The sequence below is a fragment of the Adiantum capillus-veneris genome, chromosome 21, assembly GCF_014529385.1.
Source record: "Adiantum capillus-veneris isolate H3 chromosome 21, ASM1452938v2, whole genome shotgun sequence".
In the NCBI taxonomy this organism is placed as follows: Eukaryota; Viridiplantae; Streptophyta; class Polypodiopsida; order Polypodiales; family Pteridaceae; genus Adiantum; species Adiantum capillus-veneris.
In genome coordinates this window covers 15,704,831-15,716,289 of record NC_140951.1, presented here as the reverse complement: position 1 = coordinate 15,716,289, position 11,459 = coordinate 15,704,831, and the positions used below count along the sequence as shown (strand labels likewise).

The window sequence follows — 11,459 nt, the reverse complement described above, 5'->3', positions numbered from 1 at the left end:
CATCTTTCGAGGTTCCGGATTCCTTGAAAAGAATGGAAAGTGAGGCTTCGAGTGTGGACTAGAGAGATGGAATCTTCTTAGCGCTAATTAAAAAAATTAATCTTAAGTTCTAGTGATCTGATACCATGTGAGAACTTAGAGATTAACTTAAATGTGATTAATATCACTATTACTTAATAGGCTAATGTCAAGACATAAGAGAGTGCAAGATAGAAATAGAGCAATGACAATAGATTGCACTTGAATGGAGAGTGAAGACCTTGTTACAAATGAGGGCAGCTAATGGGATTTATATACAAGTTGAGGGAGTGAGGATTATCCATTACATGGGAATTATAGGTAGGTGGGAATAGACACATGTTGAAACTTGCATAGATAAAAAGGGGTCCATGTGAGAATTAGAGAATAGAGGTAGGTAGAAAGGAAGTCCACACTTATTATAATCATAAGTTACTTTTACAGTATTATCTCGTGAGCTCGTTCCAACACCTTCCCTTCTTGGCACTAGCTGTACAGCGTCGTACAAGGCCACTCCCCTCCTACTTTAGACCCCCTCTCCCTGGATGTGGAATGGCCCGGTTACGCTTGAAGACCCCTTCGCTTGGAGACAGTTGTTTCCATAGAGCTCTCCCCCGCTTCTCTCTATGGCTTCTCCTTCCTCTCAGTACTTGCATGTCCACTACCGTCTTAAGACTTATCAAGCGCGCTCGCCCAAGCTCCCCCTGTATTTTCCCGCTTCTGCAATGCATATCAAGCAGTGCTCAATGGTGGTAGTTTCTCCTCTTGGAGCCCCGAAGGCCTGCTGACCTGCAGCCTCCTTTACCGTCCTCTTGGCCAATCCTCTAGCAACCTTGGCTTGTGCTCTTGTAGCGCACCCCCTCGTTTTGCTTACTAGCAAGCCCTGCACTCAACCTTACGTGCTTGTCGAGCCTAGCTTTTATAATCCTCCTCCACCTGCTCCGAGCCCTGTAACTCCCGCATGCCCTAATCTTGGTGGCCCTTTCATCCCGCTCCTGCAGTGCCCTCTCTGAGCTCCTCTGCAGTGCCACCTAGCCTGGCCTTGAGAGCCTCTGGCTTCCCCTATCTGGTGATTGCAGCCCCTCTTCCCCCCTTTGGTTGCCCCTTTTTTGCTCTACCTGCGATTCATGGTGGCTTTTCACGTGCATACTATGCGTGCATACCATGCGTGCAATGATTGCAGACAATTCAAAAATCCATATTCTATCTCCTTTTTTTGCTTACTCAAGGCTTGATTCCCACCAAGGCTTCTTTGCCCACTTTCATACTTCGATAGGGAGACCACATTGACCAAAAGAATCACAAAGCAGGACATGGTATGCCGATGACCTATGGTAGCTCTATCCCCTTTGTTGGTTCCACCTCCACATGTTGCCAATGTCCAAGAAACACATCCGAGGGACCTCAAACTGGCATGCACTACCGGTCTCGCAATTGCTGCAGCCATCTTTGTGACGATACCTGACATCTCGACCGCGCTCTGGAAATTGTGGAGAAATTTCAAACGTGCTTGGTGATAGAGGAGTCCGTCTTTGGAATGCGCTGGTTGAGAAGAAATCCATCATCTTTGCCCCTCCTTTGTACGACTATTGTCGCAAACCACTTCCAAAATACACTCCTAGTTATGTACACATATATACAAGAGCAGTTTGCCAGGCGTTCCAGCATTGCTTATCAGCTTTTGGCCCATTCAAAATATGCCTGACATATCTTGTCAACCACCCCTAGTCTGCTAGAGCATTCATGCTCAGCAGCAACATCACTTTTTTCACGCATGTTAGCTACACCATATGTACAGTATATACAAAAGCATTATTCTTGATCATATACTCCCACCTGGGTTAAATGGGTAAAGCATGCACCATCCGCCTGTATCAAACAGAGACATATCCACTTCTTGGGAAGAGGTATAAACTACTACCATTTCATTGAAGATCGCATTCATATCAACCTTCATAGCTCCCCTACCATCACACACATCCACTAATTCCCTTGTGTCCATATCATCCATGATATGTTATGCGGCCTTATTCCCTGCATAGAGTTCAAAATCTTCAGCAAGAGTGTCAACACTTTGAGCTTTCTCTAGCACATACTTCCTTTTCTTGGCTTGTCTTTGAATTTTCAGGTTTCGCAACCTTTCTTGAGCCTTTTGGACATAGCCAGCCATAGATAAATTATCTTCTAGCAGAGGCTCATCGAAGCCCCAACCATCCTCATCATCATTACTACAAAACTCCCATAATCCTCACTTTGACTGCATGCCATATTTTGGTCACGATCAAAAGTGTCACCTATAGGCACCTCAATTCCACCAACAATGCCACAAACGTGATCGCTATCCATCTCAGCATCCCAAATGGGCCCATGTACCCACGACTCATATGGGTACCGTGACAACGCGTCAGATGGAGGGAAAAAAACATCATCCAAAATGTTAGTATGCATGTCCTCTACATCACAACAAAAATCATTCCAAGGCATATAGCTCCAGCACATAGAGCTAGACAAGCCCTCATCTCGACAATTATCCAAGCATGGATCCAAACAAGCTATAACATTGCTCTCTTTGCCATACATGTACGCAAAGCTATCCTCTTTCATGATATTGCTCACACATGACTCCTCATGAAGGTTTACATCATCAAAATACAAAACCTCATCATAAGCATGTGACTCAACCTCATCAGCACTACTAAAATCATCATAAGGAACAGAGGAGCTCTCGTGTGTAGCCCACAAAGAAGCACAAGATTGATCTACATGCTCAAAGCATCTGTCTTGCTTCAAGAAGTCAACAGTGCTCTTCACACCGAACAAATCTGTGCAAGCAACCTCAATGCCCAAGAGTCCTGGAAGAGTGCCAATGAACAAAAACGTTTTTGTTTCCACATCAAGGACTACATTCTCAAGCACTTCCATCTCCTGCTTCAGACTGTGAAACCTCCAATAATGCATATCCAGGTCTTTAAGATCTTGCAGCCGCAATTTCCCATCCTATCATTCATTCTAATGAGCATGTCATTGAGGACAATCATCTTTGCAACTTTATTTGCTCACCACTTGCCAATTGAAGGTACTTGAATCAATAGATCCTCAGTGGGGGGCACCAAAGCGATGACAGAAGAAAGCCGGAGCAAAACACCTCTATAGCTTGGCCTCTTTGTCAGTTCGGGATCCCAAACCTATCCACTCAAATACCTGCACTTACCACTTTGAAGACCATATCCTCCTGTCAACCCAAGCCTAGGTGCTCCACTAAACCACCAAAAAATTATGCACTCACTTGTAATTGACCAAAATAGATAATGAATCCCTCTCTCTTAAGTTTTTTGTATAGACTCAATACATGAAGGCTCTTGATAGAACAGTGAAGCACTGAATTGCATGCTTAATAACACGAGCATACCACAAGACAAGATGTACAGCTGACTCCCAATATAAATTTTCAATGCATGAGTGTTAACCCTCTCACGCATAGTCCTATCACCTAAGACGGACACCGTATTATTTATTTGGTAGAGTCAGGTACCGGGCTTGTCATTCCAATAGGAAAAGGGTAAGAGTGATCGCCAATGAGAGGCGCACTCTAACTCGAACATTCAAGGGTTAGTTGGCGAAGCATGGGCGCCCAAGTGTGAATGGGGCGAGCTCATATAAAAGTCAACTAAACATAAAATTCACTCATTCTTTCATTTGTGCAATTGAAGAGTGATTTTGCTCCATCTCCATCTTCTTCTTCTTCACCTCTTTGTGTGTGTGTGTGTGTGTGTGTGTGTGTGTGTGTGTGTGAGAGAGAGAGAGAAAGAGAGAGAGAGAGTGCGATCGAGCATTGCGAAGATGGCACGACGGCGACGAAGCGGTTGAGCGCGGCGCAGCGGCTTCTCCTTCTTCTTCGCGGCGAGGAATCCTCCACGACAACAAGCGTAGAGCTGTAGTGACACACCATCGCCATTTTTGAGCTTACTAGTTTAGGCTAGTTACGTGCTTGGAGCCATTTGTGGCTCGCACACAGTGTATCGGCAAGTTCCTTGCATTGACACGTGCGCCAGACATGCACATTTTTGGCGCCGTTGCCGGGGAAATGTCATACACTAAGCTTGAATGGCACTCTGTGCTTCTTTGTGGTGCAATTTCAATTGTAGGAAAGGTAGGGAAGGAAGGTGTGTGTGTTGAGAAGAAGGATTTTGTTTTTCTACTGTGTATTTCTTTGTTAATGAGGTTTTGAAAGGTACTGTGTTTTCTCTGTGAAAAGGTGTTAGTATTAAGGTTGTAGATCCATAATGTTAGTTCAGTGTAATGTAAAGTACAGTAAGTAGGAAGTAGATCTGTTAGAGCTAATGAAGTATGTTAGTGTGTAACAGTAGGTGTATTAGTTGTAAGTAGGAAGGTAGAGTATGTGAGTGTGTGCTCATGCACAGGCCGCGGCGACCTTCTCCCAAAAAAAACCAATATAAAAAATTTAAAGGTAGGACCAGGATCGGGAACATCTCACAGACCCAAGCCCAAGCTCACGCTCAGGCTCAGGCCTCAGTCGCCCTTTATAATTACGTATTTTAGCCTCACATGTAGCTAAAAATTAACTTTTTTTAGGACCAACGTAGCTTCAGGTGACCGAACGTTGTGTTGTAAAGCACACCGCAACCCTCTGAGTGATACGCTCATTTCGAGCTATCACACACTTTAATCAAAAAACCAAACATTAAAAAAACATAAAAAATGAGTGAAAACAGACGCGTAAAAAAGTAAGCGGTTAACCTTCGAGGTTATTCGCCGACGCTTATGGGGTGCCAAAGGCACATGCATCTGTGCTCTGGTCGTGTGCTAGAGACGGAGCAACAAGAGAGAATTTCAACTTACGCGAGTTCTCAATATCCACCTACCTTAGGTTCCGAACTCTTGGCAGGGACCCAAGGTAGTACAAACCAAGACCCGAACATAGCGGCTAGTGACTCTTCCTCTGACTATGACGTCATGGAGGGTTTTCCAATGCCTAATCCCGATAGCTCAAGCCAAGACATGCATGCCATGGGCCCGCGGTCCGGGCCGAGCGTGCTTAGCCTCTTGAAGGAAACCTTTAGTAGAGCCACTCACTCCGAACATGGAGCTAATGATGTAAATGAGGGGGGTGGGGAAGTAAATTCTCCATTCATGACCAACGTAGACCATATGCCCTTAGAGAATGTGCACGTGAATACTCCATTCACTGCACCCTCTGACTCTTTAGAACTATTCCCCTCTGAGGTTATATTACTTGATGGTAGAAGCCTTGCCGAAGTGCAAGAGGTTAGTGGTATATCCTTCAGCAAGGGAAAAGGAAATCGAGAGCTTACGCAAGGTGGAGCAACGAAGAGAGTTAAAAGCGAAAGCCCCTATGTCAATATCCTTGCTAGGAGAGCAATCAAGTGCTCCTGACTTAGCAACCGCTAAGGGCCAACCCCTAGAAAATAACATTGCATCTAGTTCAAAGGACACCCCTAGCACCTCAAGCTTAGATGGAGTGTTCCTAAATGAGAACTGGGAGTACGAACTACAAACGGAAACTCTAACCGACCTATACACAGGTCACACCTATCGCGTGGATTGGTTAGATGTCCTATAATCCACAATGGGTGCTACTAGTGTGGAGGATCAACAACAAAGAGTTTGTGAGGTCATCCATAGGGTCATTGAGTTAGAGGGACAGAACAAGGGGATCAACATGCCTTCAACGGGTCTCATGAGATTCTTGGATACAGGAAAGGCTAAACAACCGACCTTATCGCAAAGGGAGACTCCCTCTGTAATTCCGATGGATCCCCCATATGTTGTTTCGCCAGGGGTCTCGGTGCAATCTGAGCCCACAAATGATAGCTTTACCTTTCCAAGTCTAGCTCATCGTTCCCTTAATGACACCACGGCTACCATGCCTACCCCAATGATGGGCATGCCAAGAAACATGCCATGGACCTCATTTGTCAGTAAATCACCACTACATGTTAGCTCAATGCCTGCAATAGTACCTACAAGTGTGTACCAATCGTATGCACCTATGGGTCATTGCACTCATGTAGTCCCTACTCCTCCCATTGTTTCAACTACCTATGCTCCACAACCACAACACCCAAGCTCTTATTTTCATGGGACTATACCGGCTAGCATTAGCATGTCACATTCGACGTCTGCTATGCTTAGGGCCACCGATATGAACCTTGGACCACCACATGGCACAACATCGTACCCAACGTGGAACCCAAGGGCTTCCTATGCGCCAAGACCAATGCCAATACCTACTCCACATGTAGTCTTTGGAGCGCCTTCACGCACAGTGCCTGCTCACTTAGGTGACTTGGCAACATTTGCTCAAGCTATTGGTCGATGTATTGCTGAGAATATACGTAACATGCCTTATAGAGAGCCTAGAAGTAAGGGAGTACAAATAGCCAAGCTCACACAAAAATTTAGTGGAGACGGGGATGTGAGAAAGTATATCGAAGTGTTTGAACAAATATGCGATTCTCTAGGAGAACACAATGACCTGCATACGAGTAATGCTTTAAGCCTAAATTTCAGTGGAAAGGCTGGCGATTGGTATAGAACCCTAAGGGTGGAAGAAAAAACGATTTACCCTACTGTTAGGAGACTGTTCTTGAAAGAATACATACAAGAGGGAGTGCTTTGGGGTGTAGCCTCTCAACTCCAGAAAGCCCAACAAAAGGAAGGAGAGTCGGTGAGAGACTTTATAAGTCGCTTGAAGAATTTGAATTCTCGTTGTAATCCAAATGAACGCTTCAACAATAACCAAGCCAATGACCCTAAAGCCTATTGCTAAGGAGCCAAAGATATTTGATATGACTTTAGCAGATCTCACCAAGGCCATTCAAGAGAGTCCTAGAGACAATTGTGCTTCGCAAAACAATCATATGTATCCAAGAAGGGAGCAACAATGGTGCTCAGTATGCTATGGATGGCATAGTACCAGTGAATGCCCTACTTTTAGAGTAAAATTCAATGGGAATTGCAATGCCTGTGGGAGGTATGGTCATCAAGCTAAGGATTGCATAGTATTTAAGCGCGCGATGGCCAATAGACCAACCTTAGCATGGACAAACACACCCGAGTGCCTGCATTGATGTCGGCCCCACCTCTTGAACAAACAGCACAACACATGGTCCCTAGGGCCCAAAATGTTGTTCAAACAACACCCTTACCACCTCCAATGCTATAACCGCAACCACCATATCCGAGAATCACTTCTACGAATCAAGTGAGTTGTGAGTCATCTATATTGCTTGTTTGGAAGGCTGTGAGGAAGATATGGACCCTAATATTGCCTATGGGATTGATGTGCTTGAAGAAAGTCCACAATACTACATGGACGACTATTGGGGACAAGTCAAACCTGTATATGAAGTAGTTGCTCTTGTGGCAAGAGGCCAAAATATCAATTACACTGCTAAGAGACCACCTCTTCAATGCCATGAGTGTGGAGGTCCACATCGTGTAGCCGGGTGTCCTATTAGGCTACAAAAGAACGCCACACTAATGCAAACCAATCAAGCGAGCACGTCTACAATGCTGATACTCATGTGTAATCGATGTGGCATAGATCGTTTGATTGCCCAATGTCCAAATAATCCAAATGCACCAAAGATCATGCCATTAAACTTGATTGAGGTTACCAAGGAGCCATCACAAAGTACACATGTGGTACCAGTAAACATACTCACACGATCGATGCTCAAAAAATAAAATTATATTCTTGAGGAAAGAGACACGGCATCAATTGCCCAATCTCAGAAAAAGAAGAAAACACGAAGGAAGAGATCACAAAAAGTAGCAAAGTCAGACCCCAGTTCAACGACCAACATAGGGACTGGTGACGACCCCATATATATGAACAACGCTGAAGAGGATTCTGATTCAGGTGAAACCATGGAGATCAAAACGACCACTAAGATAGAAACCAACAAGGAAGATATTCATGAGCCACAATGGCCAGGATCCAAGAAGAAGATAGGAACTTATCCAAACCCTACAGAGGAGATCGAGCGAGTCAAGCAATTGAGTTTGGTAGAAGATACCCAAAGGGATCTAGAACCAACACCTAGGCAGATCTAGATTACAGACACAGTGTTCCCTACGCAACAACAAGCTCACCAAGTCCATAGAACCTTAGCCATACCTAGTGTCATCCAAGAAGAAAGTGACTTAAAGTCATGGGAAAGTGGGAGTACTCACTTCTTGATGTAAAGGATGGTTACAGAGGGACTACTTGATCCTATCGGAGAAATGGAGATCCCATCTTCCCCATGTCAAGGGACTAAAGCCCAAATGGTGCCGCTAAACATTGCCAAATTGATGGATTTCATGTCTTCAGAAGTTAGAACCACCATCATGTCCAAACTATATAAAGACCCTGAGCTAGTCTCAGCTCTTCGATCCTTCCTCAATGGAGAACTGAAGTTTGGGCTATCACAATTTGCACAGATGGATGGAGCTGGGGAGATGCCAATAGAGGAGGAACACTTAGATCCACAACCCAACCTAGATGAGAACCTTGTTATAGAAATACATGTTAACAAGTTGGGACAATACTTTGAGGGTGATAAATCCAATGTGACCATACCAATCACTACTAAGGGATTAATTGTGAAGGAGATCCTTGATGGTGCTGCTAGGGTTAGCATTGTGACTAAACATTGCTAGGAAACTATGGGAAGACCTCACCTTGCGACCACAACCATAGTAGTGAAGATCGCCAATGGGTCTATTGTTAAACCTATTGGGATGCTAAAAGATCTCAAATCAAAGTCATTGGACATAAAATAGAGTTACCTTCATTATTATGGATTTCTCCAAGCACACTATGGCATCGGAGATGATCCTAGGACGTCCTTTCATGAGGGAAGCAAAAATGGTGCATGACTGCTCTAAAAACCATGTCTACTTGCAGTTCCAAGATTCTGTCATTCGAGTGGATCTTGTAAACTGGTAGAGCACATCCTATAGGAAACAGGTTTATAATTGATCATAGATCTGACACCACGGTTCACTCGGCGCCATTGCAGTATTGTTACACATGTAAAGTAGACATTGATGTTGGGAAAGATTCTCCTTATATAGATGTACTACCTGGGATGACTGAGTCGGCCAATATGGATTGGGTCCACCTAGCAACAACCATAGACACTTAGGGAAACAAGGGGACGACCTGGGTAACACCTGAGGGGGATGAAATGCCACCACTCGTACCCTTAAATATGCTAGAAGCAATGCATATAGCTTCTGACAAGACTCATCCTAATATAACAAAGAAAACATCCAAGTGGGTCCCTAAATCTTCTTTAGCAATCATAGCTAGTGCTAAAAAACAGAAGCCTTGTAAGAAACGTCCCACTCGCTCCAAAAATTGTAAGGAAACGTGGTGATGGATACCTAAACGACTATTGGAAGCCCAAGGCTACTATCAAGGAAATGATCAAATCTGGGTGCCAAAACGTAGATTTTGTTCTTACTTTTCACCTGGCCCATGTGAGCCCAATCCTGTAGCTCCAAAACAAATTGAAGATCGCGGAAAGGAAAAAATCACGGAATGCTACACACCTGCTCCAGAGCTAGTTTGGGTACCGAAGAAAGAACGATTTGTTCCACCTAGCTCAGGAACTGGGAAATCAAATCAATCTTCTTGCTCTTCATTTAGTTCTTATACGAAAATAGAAGCTTCGACACAACCTCCACTTACCATTGTACATATCCATACAAGCAAGAAATGGTTTGCACCTCCCGTTGTAAGTTCCCCACCTACAACAATGTTGCAAATAAAATCATGGGAGACTACCTTACCACCCTTGCAACTAGATGAAACCCATAGGGCGGTCGAAAACTATTGGTTAAAACCTTCACCCATAACAACTTGGAACAGTTGATTTCAAAAGGTGACGACATCATTCCAAAAGGTATGAGGAAGGGAGGAGTGTTTGCTGACATCCATCATTCACTTGCTTCCTTCTTAACCTTCCTCCCTAACCTCTCAATCTCCAACCTTAGGGAATCTATATATAAAGCCTTATACTCACAAAAACAAGATAAAAAAGTTAAAGAGCAAGAGCCATCACACAAAATCATAAAAACACATTATGCACAAGAACACGACCCTTGTAATATTTGCACTCTATTTGCATGTACAAATATAGCTAGTACGCTAGAGTCATCCACTCCTGCCTTGGGTGAGAGGTACCCTCGTTACTTTTCACAAATGTTTCACATGGTCTTTCCGGTGCTTGCCTGTGAATGGGATTTGGTAGGTACGCTAACATGTGAGAGGAATTTCGAGGAGTTAGAATGGCTGATACGTCTCTTGACCACGACTGATCCATACTTAGTAGAGAGTGTATCTCCCATTGCACAAGCATATCCTTTTGACCAAGATGACTATACGCGTCTAGTGACCTTCTTAGCAAACATTTGTGCCTCTAATGATGAAGAAGATTTACATGATTATACGGATGGCACATATGGTCTCACGGATGATGACTTTGTTTTTTGCGATGACGAGGATACGGGTTTAGCCTTAGGGTTTTTCCCCAATCTCTACAATATCCTATTTCCTTGACTCTCTAGGAGGAGTGCAAATAATTAGGTTAGGGTTCCTTATGTTTTTTAATTGTGTTGAATAAGCTTTGGTACACCTTTTCCCACTGATGTGCCTCCTAGAGGTAGTCTTTGTGTTTTCTAGTGCGTACAGGAACATGTTGCTCTTGTTAGGATTTAGACCTTCATGGAATCTTTCTCTCATTCACACTTCAAATCAAGCGCGACCATCAACACAAATAGGTGTTTCTGGGGAGTCAAAGAAAAGCAAATAATTCAGGCGATGATTTCATGAGCAATTCCTTTTATCGTAGCTTAACTACAAGGTCTTCTAGGTATAGCCTCTAGTCAGCCCTCGGACATGAAATACTTGGCTCTTGCGATTAAACAACTTAATTGACCATAGAAAATTGAAAATCTTACCCATGGTATTACTAGTCGATCTTTAGTGCCTTTCGACTGTTACATTAGCGACCCCATACTTGTTTAATTTTTTATCTTTACAAATGTTTATGCGTTTGATTATATTTCAATTTAATATTTATTGCTGACAAATGGTTTAAAATTCTGTTACCAATCAAATTGTCTGCCTACAACTGCATATGCTTTTAAAATGGATATGAGAATGCAATTACTGTACCAATGTTGTTTGATTTTGCAGTGATTGAAGAAGGCTAAGGACATTCATCTCAAATGCTCTTCCACCTCAAGAACCAGCTTCAACTCAATAGCTTCCGAGGACGGAATCTACATCAGGAAGGGGGACATGTTAACCCTCTCATGCGCATTCCTATCACCTAAGATGGACACCGTATTATTTATTTGGCAGAGTCAAGTACCGGGCTTGTCGATCCAATAGGAAAAGGGTA

General features: G+C 43.6%; 1 protein-coding gene and 1 pseudogene across 1 annotated transcript; both read right to left on the bottom strand.

Annotated features, from left to right (window-relative positions):
* Positions 1–216: 216 nt before the first annotated feature.
* Positions 217–2,002, bottom strand: LOC147430583 (uncharacterized). Its single transcript, XM_086494429.1, has 2 exons — positions 1,169–2,002; positions 217–1,080 (listed from the first exon to the last, which is right to left on the bottom strand). The coding sequence occupies exons 1-2, from the start codon at positions 1,484–1,486 to the stop codon at positions 1,003–1,005; spliced, it is 396 nt and encodes a 131-aa protein (XP_086350555.1). The 5' UTR covers positions 1,487–2,002; the 3' UTR covers positions 217–1,002.
* Positions 2,003–2,035: 33 nt separating this feature from the next.
* Positions 2,036–2,675, bottom strand: LOC147430582 (uncharacterized; annotated as a pseudogene).
* Positions 2,676–11,459: the final 8,784 nt, after the last annotated feature.

Bases quoted from the DNA above. Each gene is read 5' to 3' on its own strand.
- LOC147430583 (XM_086494429.1), bottom strand. From the start codon at position 1,486: ATGTCAGGTATCGTCACAAAGATGGCTGCAGCAATTGCGAGACCGGTA. The intron at 1,081-1,168 runs GTATGCACGTGA...ATCACCAGATAG, and splicing joins ACGCATGGTATGCACGCATA to GGGAAGCCAGAGGCTCTCAA.